At 47.7% G+C, this 17,500-nt stretch overlaps 1 protein-coding gene across 1 annotated transcript in view; it reads right to left on the bottom strand.

Moving 5' to 3' along the window:
• The window catches only part of galnt14 (UDP-N-acetyl-alpha-D-galactosamine:polypeptide N-acetylgalactosaminyltransferase 14 (GalNAc-T14)), a 223,414-nt gene that overhangs the window by 45,283 nt on the left and 160,631 nt on the right, over positions 1-17,500 (bottom strand). Inside the window, exons 7-9 of the mRNA XM_072449514.1 lie at positions 6,990-7,077; positions 3,943-4,027; positions 1,242-1,345 (exon numbers count right to left, since the gene is read on the bottom strand). Of these exons, the coding sequence (XP_072305615.1) occupies positions 1,242-1,345; positions 3,943-4,027; positions 6,990-7,077 (277 nt within the window). The remainder of the gene's footprint in view (positions 1-1,241; positions 1,346-3,942; positions 4,028-6,989; positions 7,078-17,500) is intronic.

The following is a 17,500-nucleotide window of genomic DNA, read 5'->3' as shown; positions in this document are numbered from 1 at the left end:
CTCTCTCTCCCCCCCTCCCTCTCTCCCCCCTCTCTCTCCCCTCCCTCTCTCCCTCTCTCTCTCTCCCTCCCTCTCTCTCCTCCTCTCTCCCCCTCTCTCTCCTCCCTCCCCCTCTCTCTCTCCCCCTCTCTCTCCTCCCTCCCCCTCTCTCTCTCCCCCTCTCTCTCCTCCCTCCACCTCTCTCTCTCCCCTCCCCTCCCTCTCCCCCCCTCTCTCTCTCCCCTCTCTCCCTTACCCCCTCTCCCTCCCTCCCCCTCTCTCTCTCTCTCCCCCTCTCTCCCCCCTCCCTCTCCCTCTCCTCATCTGAATCGCTTTAATCACGCCGCTGGTGTGTTTTCGCCGCCTCCCGCTGTGACGCATGAATCACAATTTTGTTTTGCTCGCCGCGTCAAAAATAAAAATCAACACGTTTTAAATTAGCGCCTGAATCAGCCGCGGCGACGATGACGAGAAACACGAGCGAAGTGGACTCAACGTCAAGGGCTTTTCAGAGTCTCAAAAGCACTAATTAAAACCAAGAAGGCCATAAGACAAGGCCATGAGACGAGTCCATAAGACGAGTCCATGAGACGAGGTCATAAGACCAGGCCATGAAAGAGGCCATAAGACAAGGCCATAAGACGAGGCCATGAGACGAGGCCATAAGACGAGGCCATGAGACGAGTCCATAAGACCAGGCCATAAGACGAGGCCATAAGACGAGGCCATAAGACGAGGCCATGAGACGAGTCCATAAGACCAGGCCATAAGACGAGGCCATAAGACGAGGCCATAAGACCAGGCCATAAGACGAGGCCATAAGACGAGGCCATAAGACCAGGCCATAAGACGAGGCCATAAGACGAGGCCATAAGACGAGGCCATAAGACGAGGCCATGAGACGAGGCCATAAGACGAGATGAGGCCTCTTCACCTAAAGACGAGGCCTCTTCACCTAAAGAAACAAACAAATAAATAAACACAAACTAGACCGATATTTCGAAATAAACTTTAACACATGTAGATTGTTATATTTCCGTTTGTGTAAATTTATAATTGTACTTCCTGGTTGGACGTGAGCAGAAATATGACACAGGTAGAGGTCATTCCACAGCTGTTACCATAGCAACCAGACTGTAAACAAGAGCCAAACTCCACATAGATGACACAACAGTTCTGACCCGTTGCCGTGGCACTCCCTGAACTCAAACCGGGACGTTCTCTGGTCCAAGTGTCTCCGGAGTCTCTTTAGTGTCACTCACCGAAGTTCTCTCCTCCCCAGATGTCCATGGCCGTGTCGTACTTCCCTAGATGATTGAACCAGGAGCGGTCGATCACAAACAGCCCCCCGGCGATGATGGGCGTCCTGGGACAGACATCAGGCAAATGTGTTTGAGTTCAACGCACGGCTGAGGCCGAGGAGGCTGAAAAACACTGACAGGACTCGACCCCTGTGCGCTGACAGGAGCCTGAAACCCCCACACCATCCACGGTTTGGTAGAACGCGGTTTTCTGACCATTTAAAACATCGGTTTACCAAAATAAATGGCTTCACTTCACTGTATTTTTGTTTGTCGGATTGTACTTGACCTCGTGGCCCAGTGTACATCGTGGTTGGCCCAGTGTACATCGTGGTTGGCCCAGTGTACATCGTAGTTCAAATAAAATCAAATCAATTTATTTTTGTAAGGCCCAAAATCACAACAACAGTTGCCTCTGAGGGCCACAGGGAGAAATGAATCAACAATGTCTGTGGTGGCGAGGGACGATGTCCCAGGGTCCTCTGTCCTTAGACTCTCCTTCTCGGCCAGGAAAAACTACAAAAAAAACCTCTTTGGGAAAAAAGCGTAGAAACCTGGAGGAAAGACCAGTGTTGGCCCAGTGTACATCGTGGTTGGCCCAGTCGTGGGTGCAGGAAGTAAAACTATTGACTACAAAAAACTTGAATGATCAACTGTGTTGCATGTTTAGCCAAATCCTGTGTTTTAGTCCAAATTGTCTTTGACTTCGGGTTTTCGAGGGGCCAGTGGTAGAAAGACGTTATTAGCTGTAAAAACAAACCAAACCGGCTCAGTGCGTGAGCGACCGGCTCGGGGGCGTGAGCAACCGGCTCGGGGCGTGAGCGACCGGCTCGGGGCGTGAGCGACCGGCTCGGGGGTGTGAGCGACCGACCGGCTCGGGGCGTGAGCGACCGGCTCGGGGGCGTGAGCGACCGACCGGCTCGGGGCGTGAGCGACCGGCTCGGGGCGTGAGCGACCGGCTCGGGGCGTGAGCGACCGGCTCAGTGCGTGAGCGACCGGCTCGGGGCGTGAGCGACCGGCTCGGGCGTGAGCGACCGACTCGGGGGCGTGAGCGACCGACCGGCTCAGGGCGTGAGCGACCGACCGGCTCGGGGCGTGAGCGACCGGCTCGGGGGCGTGAGCGACCGGCTCGGGGGCGTGAGCGACCGGCTTGGGGCGTGAGCGACCGGCTCGGGGGCATGACCGACCGGCTCAGGGCGTGAGCGACCGACCGGCTCGGGGCGTGAGCGACCGGCTCGGGGGCGTGAGCGACCGGCTCGGGGCGTGAGCGACCGACCGGCTCGGGGCGTGAGCGACCGACCGGCTCGGGGCGTGAGCGACCGGCTCGGGGCGTGAGCGACCGGCTCGGGGCGTGAGCGACCGGCTCGGGGCGTGAGCGACCGGCTCAGTGCGTGAGCGACCGGCTCGGGGCGTGAGCGACCGGCTCGGGCGTGAGCGACCGACTCGGGGGCGTGAGCGACCGACCGGCTCAGGGCGTGAGCGACCGACCGGCTCGGGGCGTGAGCGACCGGCTCGGGGGCGTGAGCGACCGGCTCGGGGGCGTGAGCGACCGGCTTGGGGCGTGAGCGACCGGCTCGGGGGCATGACCGACCGGCTCAGGGCGTGAGCGACCGACCGGCTCGGGGCGTGAGCGACCGGCTCGGGGGCGTGAGCGACCGGCTCGGGGCGTGAGCGACCGGCTCGGGGGCGTGAGCGACCGGCTCGGGGCGTGAGCGACCGGCTCGGGGGCATGACCGACCGGCTCGGGGGCATGACCGACCGGCTCGGGGCGTGAGCGACCGACCGGCTCGGGGCGTGATCGACCGGCTCTGGGGGTGTGAGTCTGAAGGTTCACTTTGTCTCTAAAGTACGTAAAGTGTTTGTTTAAAAATGTCAAGCATATTTTTAAAAAAGGTCAAAAGTCAAAGGTGTCGTGAGGCCCAGAGACTCAACCTACTATAACTCAGTGTTGACTCTAGGTTGGGGGGGAGAAGAAGAAGAAGAAGAAGAAGAAGAAGAAGAAGAAGAAGAAGAAGAAGAAGAAGAAGAAGAAGAAGAAGAAGAAGAAGAAGAAGAAGAAGAAGAAGAAGAAGAAGAAGAAGAAGAAGAAGAAGAAGAAGAAGAAGAAGAAGAAGAAGAAGAAGAAGAAGAAGAAGAAGAAGAAGAAGAAGAAGAAGAAGAAGAAGAAGAAGAAGAAGAAGAAGAAGAAGAAGAAGAAGAAGAAACCAGGACTGAACCAGGACTAAACCAGGTCTAAACCAGGACTGAACCAGGTCTAAACCAGGACTAAACCAGGTCTAAACCAGGTCTAAACCAGGACTGAACCAGGACTAAACCAGGTCTAAACCAGGACTGAACCAGGTCTAAACCAGGTCTAAACCAGGTCTAAACCAGGTCTAAACCAGGACTGAACCAGGACTAAACCAGGTCTAAACCAGGTCTAAACCAGGACTGAACCAGGACTAAACCAGGTCTAAACCAGGACTAAACCAGGTCTAAACCAGGTCTAAACCAGGTCTAAACCAAGGACTGAACCAGGTCTAAACCAGGACTGAACCAGGACTAAACCAGGTCTAAACCAGGACTAAACCAGGTCTAAACCAGGTCTAAACCAGGACTGAACCAGGTCTAAACCAGGTCTAAACCAGGACTAAACCAGGACTTGGTGCACACAGTGTCGTACTTTATGGGCTGAGTCGGGTCGGTCCTCTGAGATCTTTGTTCTGGAGAAAGTTGCTCCCATTTGAAGTGAAGGCTCCAGTCAAAACCTGAACAGGAAAAACATAAACACAAAGCTCAGAACATCTGACGATCTCATGGACAGTTTTGTCAGTTACAGGTGCAAAGTGAGTTAGCTCTAAGTGTTCAGGTGGTTTTAGGGTAATTTTTTGCATTGTGGGATTTATAGCATTTTTAATGCCCTGAACTTTGTCATTAAAGAATAATGCAAACTCATTACACTTGGATGTGGAAATGAGTTCTAACGGCAGCTGAGCTGGAGGGTTTGTTAATCTGTTTACTGTGGCAAACAGGACACGCGAGTTGTTACTGCAGCTTCCAATTATTTCAGAAAAATATCTTTCCCTAGTTCTACATAAGATTAGGTTGTACATGTTCAGCTTTTCTTTGTAAATCTCTTTTTGAACCTGGAGCTTTGACTTGCTCCATTTCCGTTCGGCCCTGCGGCACTCCCTTTTCTGTGCCCTGACCGAATCATCATTTCTCCACGCCGCCTTCTGCTTATTTTCACCATTTTAGCCTTTATAGGGGCGATGGTGTCCAGAACATTCAAAATACTAGATGTAACAGAGTTCAACAAATCATTCACATTAGAACATGAGACATTTTCAAAGTTTATCATTTCCATAAACAGTGCACCTGTGCCATCACTTATGTGTCTCCTCTGAACAACTGCAGGACCAGCCTCTGAACAACAGCAGGACCAGCCTCTGAACAGCTGCAGGACCAGCCTCTGAACAACAGCAGGACCAGCCTCTAAACAGCTGCAGGACCAGCCTCTGACCAGCTGCAGGACCAGCCTCTGACCAGCTGCAGGACCAGCCTCTGACCAGCTGCATGACCAGCCTCTGAACAGCTGCAGGACCAGCCTCTAAACAGCTGCAGAACCAGCCTCTGACCAGCTGCAGGACCAGCCTCTGAACAACAGCAGGACCAGCCTCTGAACAGCTGCAGGACCAGCCTCTGAACAACAGCAGGACCAGCCTCTAAACAGCTGCAGGACCAGCCTCTGACCAGCTGCAGGACCAGCCTCTGACCAGCTGCAGGACCAGCCTCTGACCAGCTGCATGACCAGCCTCTGAACAGCTGCAGGACCAGCCTCTAAACAGCTGCAGAACCAGCCTCTGACCAGCTGCAGGACCAGCCTCTGAACAGCTGCAGGACCAGCCTCTGAACAGCTGCAGGACCAGCCTCTGAACAGCTGCATGACCAGCCTCTGAACAGCTGCAGGACCAGCCTCTGACCAGCTGCAGGACCAGCCTCTAAACAGCTGCAGGACCAGCCTCTGAACAGCTGCAGGACCAGCCTCTAAACAGCTGCATGACCAGCCTCTAAACAGCTGCAGGACCAGCCTCTGACCAGCTGCAGGACCAGCCTCTGAACAGCTGCAGGACCAACTTCTGAACAGCTGCAAGACCAGCCTCTAAATAGCTGCAGGACCAGCCTCTGATCAGCTGCAGGACCAGCCTCTGAACAGCTGCAGGACCAGCCTCTGACCAGCTGCAGGACCAGCCTCTGAACAGCTGCATGACCAGCCTCTGAACAGCTGCAGGACCAGCCTCTGAACAGCTGCAGGACCAGCCTCTAAACAGCTGCAGGACCAGCTGCTGAACAGCTGCAGGACCAACTTTTGAACAGCTGCAGGACCAGCCTCTGAACAGCTGCAGGACTAGCCGGTGGTTTGGGAAAAAGAGACATGTCAAAGACACAGAAATGATCAGACAGAGCAACATCGACCACATTGACATTTTAAATATTTACCCTTTTTGTAATTATGAGATCTAGAGTGTGTCCTTTGCTGTGGGTGGGGCCACTCTGCTGTGGGTGGGGCCACTCACATGCTGAATAAGACTGAAGGTTTCAAGGACAGCATCAAGCTCTCTAGCGTTTCTCTCACACATTATTCTCCACGTGAACATTGAAATCACCTGTAATGACCAAACCATCAAAGTCTGTGCGACTGAAACATCTCAGTAAAATCATCAATAAAACGTTGTCAGTGCTGGAGAGGCTGGTGTAAAACAATGAAGAGAATGAGACTGTTTTAGCTCCATTTTAAAGGAGACAAACTCACATGATGAAAACACCCCAAAAGACAACGTGTGGGTCATTATTTCATCCCTAAAGACAGCACAGACTCCGCCCCCTTTTTTGTTTTCTCGTGTTTCAGATTCAAACTTAAAGTTGGGTGGAGCAGATTCTATCAGAACTACATTTCCTGTGTTTTTGTCAAGCCATGTTTCAGTTAAAAACATAAAATCAAGATTATAAGAAGGAATAAAATTATTCTAGTTTCAGTGGGACTGGGCTTTATTTATTTCACAGGGAATATGAATCACATTTCTCAGAATGAGCCTGACTCGCATTTTGTTTTTCCATCTGTGTGATGCGACTACAGAAATAGCACTAGGGGGGGCTCTTTTTACATAGGGCCCCGGGTTGGTTTGATTTTTAATATGACAATGAGTCCCCTGAGCGCCCCCTGTGTCCGTGTGGGGAAGAGCGCCCCCTGTGTCCGTGTGGGGAAGAGCGCCCCCTGTGTCCGTGTGGGGAAGAGCGCCCCCTGTGTCCGTGTGGGGAAGAGCGCCCCCTGTGTCCGTGTGAGGAAGAGCGCCCCCTGTGTCCGTGTGAGGAAGAGCGCCCCCTGTATCCGTGTGAGGAAGAGCGCCCCCTGTGTCCCTGTGGGGAAGAGCGCCCCCTGTGTCCGTGTGGGGAAGAGCGCCCCCTGTGTCCGTGTGGGGAAGAGCGCCCCCTGTGTCCGTGTGGGGAAGAGCGCCCCCTGTGTCCCTGTGGGGAAGAGCGCCCCCTGTGTCCCTGTGGGGAAGAGCGCCCCCTGTGTCCGTGTGGGGAAGAGCGCCAGAGCGCCCCATGTGTCCGTGTGGGGAAGAGCGCCCATGTGTCCGTGTGGGGAAGAGCGCCCCCTGTGTCCGTGTGGGGAAGAGCGCCCCCTGTGTCCGTGTGGGGAAGAGCGCCCCCTGTGTGAGCTCTCACCTCCCCTCAGATCGGATGAAGCGGCCACATAAGCAAACGTGTCCATGTTGATGATGTCGATGACCGGGCTCACCACTCGAGTCGGGTCCTGGGCACCGATCACAAACACATAAACAAAAATAAACACATGAAATAAACATTAGTGGAATGAAAAGGCGATAAAAACTGAGCTGACGAAGCATTGAATAAATGATGAAAGTCTGTCCTCGCTCTCTCCCCCTGAATCACAGCTCGGCTCGGGTTTGTTCCCCTCACGACGCGCTCAGTCCTCTCAGAAGCTCCAGGTGGCGCCGACACGGCCCATTAGCCTCGAGGTCATCAGCGCTAGGCTAACGGAGGCTACGCTAATGACACACACAAACACACACATACACACACACACAGACACACAGACACACACACAGACACACACATACACACACACAGACACACACACACACACACACACACACACACACATACACACACACCAGACACACACACACACACACACAAACACACAGACACACACACACAAACAGACACACACACACACAGACACACACACAAACAAACACACACATACACACACACACACACATACACACACACACACACTCACACACACACACACACACACACACACACAGACACACAGACACACACACACACACCAGACACACACACTACTTTTATGAGCTCAGCATCTGTGAGTTTCAAAATGATGACAAATTAAGATGAGTAACAATTAAAAACTAGGTTTAAACTGGGTCCAAACCAGGACTAAACCAGCGCTAAACCAGGTCTAAACCAGGTCCAAACCAGCTCTAAACCAGCTCTAAACCTGGACTAAAACAGCTCTAAACCAGGTCCAAACCAGGACTAAACCAGCTCTAAACCTGGACTAAACCAGCGCTAAACCAGGTCTAAACCAGGTCCAAACCAGCTCTAAACCAGCTCTAAACCTGGACTAAAACAGCTCTAAACCAGGTCTAAACCAGGACTAAACCAGGTCTAAACCAGGTCTAAACCAGGACTAAACCAGCTCTAAACCAGCTCTAAACCAGGACTAAATCAGCTCTAAACCAGCTCTAAACGTGGACTAAAACCAGGTCCAAACCAGCTCTAAACCAGCTCTAAACCTGGACTAAAACAGCTCTAAACCAGGTCTAAACCAGGACTAAACCAGCTCTAAACCTGGATTTAACCAGCTCTAAACCAGCTCTAAACCAGCTCTAAACCAGCTCTAAACCAGCTCTAAACCAGCTCTAAACCAGGTCTAAACCAGGACTAAACCAGCTCTAAACCAGCTCTAAACCAGGACTAAATCAGCTCTAAACCAGCTCTAAACGTGGACTAAACCAGCTCTAAACCAGGACTAAACCAGCTCTAAACCAGGACTAAACCAGCTCTAAACCAGCTCTAAACCAGGCCTAAACCAGGTCTAAACCAGCTCTAAACCAGGTCTAAACCAGCTCTAAACCAGGTCCAAACCAGCTCTAAACCAGCTCTAAACCTGGACTAAAACAGCTCTAAACCAGGTCTAAACCAGGACTAAACCAGCTCTAAACCTGGATTTAACCAGCTCTAAACCAGCTCTAAACCAGCTCTAAACCAGGTCTAAACCAGGACTAAACCAGCTCTAAACCAGCTCTAAACCAGGACTAAATCAGCTCTAAACCAGCTCTAAACGTGGACTAAACCAGCTCTAAACCAGGACTAAACCAGCTCTAAACCAGGACTAAACCAGCTCTAAACCAGCTCTAAACCAGGTCTAAACCAGCTCTAAACCAGGTCCAAACCAGCTCTAAACCAGCTCTAAACCTGGACTAAAACAGCTCTAAACCAGCTCTAAACCAGCTCTAAACCAGCTCTAAACCAGCTCTAAACCAGGTCTAAACCAGGACTAAACCAGCTCTAAACCAGCTCTAAACCAGGACTAAATCAGCTCTAAACCAGCTCTAAACGTGGACTAAACCAGCTCTAAACCAGCTCTAAACCTGCTCTAAACCAGCTCTAAACCAGCTCTAAACCAGCTCTAAACCAGGACTAAACCAGCTCTAAACCAGCTCTAAACCAGGCCTAAACCAGGTCTAAACCAGCTCTAAACCAGGTCTAAACCAGCTCTAAACCAGCTCTAAACCAGCTCTAAACCAGCTCTAAACCAGCTCTAAACCAGCTCTAAACCAGGCCTAAACCAGGTCTAAACCAGCTCTAAACCAGCTCTAAACCAGCTCTAAACCAGCTCTAAACCAGGCCTAAACCAGCTCTAAACCAGCTCTAAACCAGCTCTAAACCAGCTCTAAACCAGCTCTAAACCAGTTCTAAACCAGCTCTAAACCAGCTCTAAACCAGGCCTAAACCAGGTCTAAACCAGCTCTAAACCAGCTCTAAACCAGCTCTAAACCAGCTCTAAACCAGGCCTAAACCAGGCCTAAACCAGGCCTAAACCAGGCCTAAACCAGGTCTAAACCAGCTCTAAACCAGCTCTAAACCAGCTCTAAACCAGCTCTAAACCAGGCCTAAACCAGGTCTAAACCAGCTCTAAACCAGCTCTAAACCAGCTCTAAACCAGCTCTAAACCAGCTCTGGGATGTTATTTCTCTTTCTCAGATTTGTTTCGGTCGGAGCAGCAGAACGACCTCGGGAGCGTCGACCTTGAAGCGCGGCGATGCGATTAGCCACATTAGCGCGCATTAGTGGCGTTAGCAACATTAGCATCACACATGGGCAGTCTGTGGACCTATCAACAGACACGCGCCGCTTCACCGCAGAGTTACGAGGCCATAAAGTCTGTGCCATCCACCGCATCATTCAGACCATAAAGCTGCACTACGGAACTTTGTACCAGAAGAACTTTGAATAAGAGTCACAGACACTTTGAATAAGAGTCACAGACATTTGAATAAGAGTCACAGACACTTTGAATAAGAGTCACAGACACTTTGAATAAGAGTCAGTCACAGACACTTTGAATAAGAGTCACAGACACTTGAATAAGAGTCACAGACACTTTGAATAAGAGTCACAGACACTTTGAATAAGAGTCACAGACACTTTGAATAAGAGTCACAGACACTTGAATAAGAGTCACAGACACTTTGAATAAGAGTCACAGACACTTTGAATAAGAGTCACAGACACTTGAATAAGAGTCACAGACACTTGAATAAGAGTCACAGACACTTTGAATAAGAGTCACAGACACTTTGAATAAGAGTCACAGACACTTTGAATAAGAGTCACAGACACTTGAATAAGAGTCACAGACACTTGAATAAGAGTCACATACACTTGAATAAGAGTCACAGACACTTTGAATAAGAGTCACAGACAATTGAATAAGAGTCACAGACACTTTGAATAAGAGTCACAGACACTTTGAATAAGAGTCACAGACACTTTGAATAAGAGTCACATACACTTGAATAAGAGTCACAGACACTTTGAATAAGAGTCACAGACACTTGAATAAGAGTCACAGACACTTGAATAAGAGTCACAGACACTTGAATAAGAGTCACAGACACTTTGAATAAGAGTCACAGACACTTTGAATAAGAGTCACAGACACTTTGAATAAGAGTCACAGACACTTTGAATAAGAGTCACAGACACTTGAATAAGAGTCACAGACACTTGAATAAGAGTCACAGACACTTTGAATAAGAGTCACAGACACTTGAATAAGAGCCACAGACATTTGAATAAGAGTCACAGACACTTTGAATAAGAGTCACGGACACTTTGAATAAGAGTCAGTCACAGACACTTTGAATAAGAGTCACAGACACTTGAATAAGAGTCACAGACACTTGAATAAGAGTCACAGACACTTTGAATAAGAGTCACAGACACTTTGAATAAGAGTCACAGACACTTGAATAAGAGTCACAGACACTTGAATAAGAGTCACATACACTTTGAATAAGAGTCACAGACACTTGAATAAGAGTCACAGACACTTTGAATAAGAGTCACAGACACTTGAATAAGAGTCACAGACACTTTGAATAAGAGTCACAGACACTTTGAATAAGAGTCACAGACACTTGAATAAGAGTCACAGACACTTGAATAAGAGTCACATACACTTTGAATAAGAGTCACAGACACTTGAATAAGAGTCACAGACACTTTGAATAAGAGTCACAGACACTTTGAATAAGAGTCACAGACACTTGAATAAGAGTCACAGACACTTGAATAAGAGTCACAGACACTTGAATAAGAGTCACAGACACTTTGAATAAGAGTCACAGACACTTGAATAAGAGTCACAGACACTTTGAATAAGAGTCACAGACACTTGAATAAGAGTCACAGACACTTGAATAAGAGTCACAGACACTTGAATAAGAGTCACAGACACTTTGAATAAGAGTCACAGACACTTTGAATAAGAGTCACAGACACTTTGAATAAGAGTCACAGACACTTGAATAAGAGTCACAGACACTTGAATAAGAGTCACATACACTTGAATAAGAGTCACAGACACTTGAATAAGAGTCACATACACTTGAATAAGAGTCACAGACACTTTGAATAAGAGTCACAGACACTTTGAATAAGAGTCACAGACACTTGAATAAGAGTCACAGACACTTTGAATAAGAGTCACAGACACTTGAATAAGAGTCACAGACACTTTGAATAAGAGTCACAGACACTTTGAATAAGAGTCACAGACACTTGAATAAGAGTCACAGACACTTTGAATAAGAGTCACAGACACTTGAATAAGAGTCACAGACACTTTGAATAAGAGTCACAGACACTTGAATAAGAGTCACAGACACTTTGAATAAGAGTCACAGACACTTTGAATAAGAGTCACAGACACTTGAATAAGAGTCACAGACACTTGAATAAGAGTCACAGACACTTTGAATAAGAGTCACAGACACTTTGAATAAGAGTCACAGACACTTGAATAAGAGTCACAGACACTTGAATAAGAGTCACATACACTTTGAATAAGAGTCACAGACACTTGAATAAGAGTCACAGACACTTTGAATAAGAGTCACAGACACTTGAATAAGAGTCACAGACACTTTGAATAAGAGTCACAGACACTTTGAATAAGAGTCACAGACACTTGAATAAGAGTCACAGACACTTGAATAAGAGTCACAGACACTTGAATAAGAGTCACATACACTTTGAATAAGAGTCACAGACACTTGAATAAGAGTCACAGACACTTTGAATAAGAGTCACAGACACTTTGAATAAGAGTCACAGACACTTGAATAAGAGTCACAGACACTTGAATAAGAGTCACAGACACTTGAATAAGAGTCACAGACACTTTGAATAAGAGTCACAGACACTTGAATAAGAGTCACAGACACTTTGAATAAGAGTCACAGACACTTGAATAAGAGTCACATACACTTGAATAAGAGTCACAGACACTTGAATAAGAGTCACAGACACTTTGAATAAGAGTCACAGACACTTGAATAAGAGTTACAGACACTTGAATAAGAGTCACAGACACTTGAATAAGAGTCACAGACACTTGAATAAGAGTCACAGACACTTGAATAAGAGTCACAGACACTTTGAATAAGAGTCACAGACACTTTGAATAAGAGTCACAGACACTTGAATAAGAGTCAGTCAAAGACACTTTGAATAAGAGTCACAGACACTTGAATAAGAGTCACAGACACTTGAATAAGAGTCACAGACACTTTGAATAAGAGTCACAGACACTTGAATAAGAGTCACAGACACTTGAATAAGAGTCACAGACACTTGAATAAGAGTCACAGACACTTTGAATAAGAGTCACAGACACTTGAATAAGAGTCACAGACAATGGCCGGCCTTCTTCATCGCAGACTTATGAAAATTAGTACAAACACGCCTCATGTCAGGAAAAGTGAAACATTATATTATGACCCCGCCCTGAACCCCACAGGGTGTCGACCATTGTGGGCGGAACACAATTGTTTAAACAATTTACACATCCTACTTTTTTTTTAATCTTGAAAATGTGTCAAAATGAACTGCACCCATGTGCGATTAGAGCTAATTAGGCCCGAGCGCCACAAGCTGGCGAGAGGCCAATTAGTTCTGTACGGTCGTGCAAAGCACAAAGTGCGCATGAAATCAAGCGCGATGCGCTCGCCCACTTCCAAACACTCACTAACACTCCTCCCTCGTGCACGCCCTGTGCATAGTACATTCAATACAATACAATACAATACAATACATAGTACATTCAATACAATACAATACATAGTACATTCAATATAATACAATACAATACACAGTACATTCAATACAATACAATACAATACACAGTACATTTAATACAATACAATAAAATACACAGTACATTCAATACAATACAATACAATACATAGTACATTCAATACAATACAATACAATACATAGTACATTCAATACAATACAATAAAATACACAGTACATTCAATACAAAAGTGCATTCATTCATGCATAAATATGTTTTCAATTTTATTTGAACGATCGGGACACGCGCTGGAATCGCTTTAATTTAACTTGTTTTGACTTTGTTCGGCTGAATTATTGAGTGTTTTTGTCGTGTCGTCGCGATGTGCCCTGGCTCCGAGCCCCCCCGTGCCCCCCCGCGCCCCCCGGCTGGCGCCGACTGCGTTTACACAAAGGAGGAACTCATGAAACTGCAGAGAACCGTCGTCGTACTCGGAGATCGTCACGTTATCCCGGCGAACATCCTACGATTTTTATAAGAGATCTTCTACTGAGAGTGTTTTTCAGACTTCCTATGAGTGATCTGTTCTTTTCTTCTGTATCTACCTCTGTATCTACCTGCGTTGCAACAATGAAATTTCCCCATCTTATCTTAGTAATTATTAGTAGGAAAATGGAACATTACCGCTGTAAACAAGCGCTTTACATGGGGATGACGACTATCCCCATGTAAAGCGCTCGTTTGCGTTAAGTAGCTCACAAATACCTTCTCCATCTCTTGCATGTTCCGTGCATATAAACATGTAATGCAAAAATGTAACATTATTACTGTAAAGAGGGCCAGTTACACAAAGTGGGCGGAGCCTACTCAAAATTAACGAAAGTACCCGTCAGTGACCAGGGACCCACGTCATGAGGGACCCACATCACGAAAATTTATAGTTTATTATAATATAATAAACTATACATATTTGAAAAATGGTAAACATTGTTTTTGCATCAGAATATTCTTCTTTCTTCTTCTTCTCGAGACAAACCCTCTATTTTTCACCCAGTGAACATTGACGAAAAGTCACAAAAATTTGCACACCTCTAAAAATCGTGCCTCTACATTCTGGCTATTTCCTTCTTCTAAAATGACAAAAATTGGCACATCAGCGCTCCTAAATGTACCAAAAATGCATTGTGAGATAGGAAATTGCCCCCAAAAAATCTGATCTTAGAATCATGAAATTTGGCGCAGAGGTAGATGGTGACAAGAGAAGTAAAAAATATTATTACGGCAACGCCGTCCGCCCAACCAAATGTCAGCCATATTGGATCAAGATTTGCTAAGCATGACTCAGGAATTTTTCCAAACGTTGTATTTTTACCAACTCCTCCCAGGACGTTGGCCAGAAAACGCTGAAATTTGGTGAAAATGGTGTGGAGGAGTGGGAGATCAAAAGTGATCTAAATTACTTTGATACCGGTCACGGTCTCTGTGCGGCGAAGCCACAAACTGTAGCTAGAAATTCAGAAATTTCCCAAATTTTAAATTTGCTGCCGTTTGCGCAGATAAAGTCAGAATTGCGTAAAATTAGAATCAGTTGTTGAACCCTTTGCCCAAAACCTACTTGAAGAGAAGCAAATTATTTTGGCGTGATAGCGCCCCCTATTGAGTTAAATTAATTTTTACATGGAGGGTGAAATATTTGCTTTTTTGAAATTTTATTTATATTTTAATTTGGCACAAAATTCCATTTTGGCATCACGGTCAAAAAAGTCAATGAGACTCATGTCATTGCGATGACAGAAACCTGCCATGTTATTCCAATGGGGACATTTTATACTTTTACAAACTCCTCCAAGGGCGTTAGAACAATTAACCTCAAATTTGGTGAGATTCATCTTCAGGAGCCGTCAAAAGTTATAAAAAATTTTATGCTAAGAGCCACGGACTTTGTGCGGCGGAGCTGCAAACTTAGGAGGTGCAATAAAAGTAAAATTGGGGCGCTATCATGGCGGCTTGGTGAGGGCCGATCATTGCCGCTTGCGGCTATATTTATTTGTATTTTTGATACAATTCCAGATGTGGGTGTGGCACGCTCGCTAACAAAATTGCCATTTTTTAAGTGTTAAAACTTGCGTTTTTCTGGCATGAGATGTGCTATTTCCCGGTATTAATATAGGTTTCGCCCCCTTTAACATTTGAATTAAGTCAAAGAATCTCTTTAACGTAGATCAAATTTGGCACATATTTTCTTCTCTCTCTTCTCCCTCGCTCTCTCTCTTCTCCCTCTCTCTCTCTCTTCTCTCTCTCTTCTCTCTCTAGTTTATTCCTGAACACGACAATGATTGTACGACACATTTGTGATAATGAAACACGGCGAGAAGAAATAAACTCAGGTAATTGTCAATCATCCGAGAGAGACGGAGAGAGAGAGGAGAACAAGAGAGGAGAGAGAGAGGAGAGAGAGAGAGAGAGGAAAGTGAAGGGACTGGAGGAGGAGAGAGAGAGAGACATGAGGAAAGAGGGGAGGAGAGAGAGAGGAAAGAGAAGGGACTGGAGGAGGAGAGAGAGAGAGACATGAGGAAAGAGGGGAGGAGAGAGAGAGGAAAGTGAAGGGACTGGAGGAGGAGAGAGAGAGAGAGAGACATGAGGAAAGAGGGGAGGAGAGAGAGAGGAAAGTGAAGGGACTGGAGGAGGAGAGAGAGAGAGACATGAGGAAAGAGGGGAGGAGAGAGAGAGGAAAGAGAAGGGACTGGAGGAGGAGGAGAGAGAGAGACATGAGGAAAGAGGGGAGGAGAGAGAGAGGAAAGAGAAGGGACTGGAGGAGGAGAGAGAGAGAGACATGAGGAAAGAGGGGAGGAGAGAGAGAGGAAAGAGAAGGGACTGGAGGAGGAGGAGAGAGAGAGAGACATGAGGAAAGAGGGGAGGAGAGAGAGAGGAAAGAGAAGGGACTGGAGGAGGAGAGAGAGAGACATGAGGAAAGAGGGGAGGAGAGAGAGAGGAAAGAGAAGGGACTGGAGGAGGAGAGAGAGAGAGACATGAGGAAAGAGGGGAGGAGAGAGAGAGGAAAGATAAGGGACTGGAGGAGAGAGAGAGAGACATGAGGAAAGAGGGGAGGAGAGAGAGAGGAAAGAGAAGGGACTGGAGGAGGAGAGAGAGACATGAGGAAAGAGGGGAGGAGAGAGAGAGGAAAGAGAAGGGACTGGAGGAGGAGAGAGAGAGACATGAGGAAAGAGGGGAGGAGAGAGAGAGGAAAGAGAAGGGACTGGAGGAGGAGAGAGAGAGAGACATGAGGAAAGAGGGGAGGAGAGAGAGAGGAAAGAGAAGGGACTGGAGGAGGAGAGAGAGAGAGACATGAGGAAAGAGGGGAGGAGAGAGAGAGGAAAGAGAAGGGACTGGAGGAGGAGAGAGAGAGAGACATGAGGAAAGAGGGGAGGAGAGAGAGAGGAAAGAGAAGGGACTGGAGGAGAGAGAGAGAGACATGAGGAAAGAGGGGAGGAGAGAGAGAGGAAAGAGAAGGGACTGGAGGAGGAGAGAGAGAGAGACATGAGGAAAGAGGGGAGGAGAGAGAGAGGAAAGAGAAGGGACTGGAGGAGGAGAGAGAGAGAGACATGAGGAAAGAGGGGAGGAGAGAGAGAGGAAAGAGAAGGGACTGGAGGAGGAGAGAGAGAGAGACATGAGGAAAGAGGGGAGGAGAGAGAGAGGAAAGAGAAGGGACTGGAGGAGAGAGAGAGAGACATGAGGAAAGAGGGGAGGAGAGAGAGGAAAGAGAAGGGACTGGAGGAGGAGAGAGAGACATGAGGAAAGAGGGGAGGAGAGAGAGAGGAAAGAGAAGGGACTGGAGGAGGAGAGAGAGAGACATGAGGAAAGAGGGGAGGAGAGAGAGAGGAAAGAGAAGGGACTGGAGGAGGAGAGAGAGAGAGACATGAGGAAAGAGGGGAGGAGAGAGAGAGGAAAGAGAAGGGACTGGAGGAGGAGAGAGAGAGAGACATGAGGAAAGAGGGGAGGAGAGAGAGAGGAAAGAGAAGGGACTGGAGGAGGAGAGAGAGAGAGACATGAGGAAAGAGGGGAGGAGAGAGAGAGGAAAGAGAAGGGACTGGAGGAGAGAGAGAGAGACATGAGGAAAGAGGGGAGGAGAGAGAGAGGAAAGAGAAGGGACTGGAGGAGGAGAGAGAGACATGAGGAAAGAGGGGAGGAGAGAGAGAGGAAAGAGAAGGGACTGGAGGAGGAGAGAGAGAGACATGAGGAAAGAGGGGAGGAGAGAGAGAGGAAAGAGAAGGGACTGGAGGAGGAGAGAGAGAGAGACATGAGGAAAGAGGGGAGGAGAGAG

The sequence above is a fragment of the Eucyclogobius newberryi genome, unplaced genomic scaffold (genome assembly GCF_026437365.1).
Source record: "Eucyclogobius newberryi isolate DKJ021-1_F unplaced genomic scaffold, fEucNew1.0.hap1 SCAF_1, whole genome shotgun sequence".
In the NCBI taxonomy this organism is placed as follows: Eukaryota; Metazoa; Chordata; class Actinopteri; order Gobiiformes; family Gobiidae; genus Eucyclogobius; species Eucyclogobius newberryi.
This window is presented reverse-complemented; position numbering and strand designations above follow the sequence as displayed.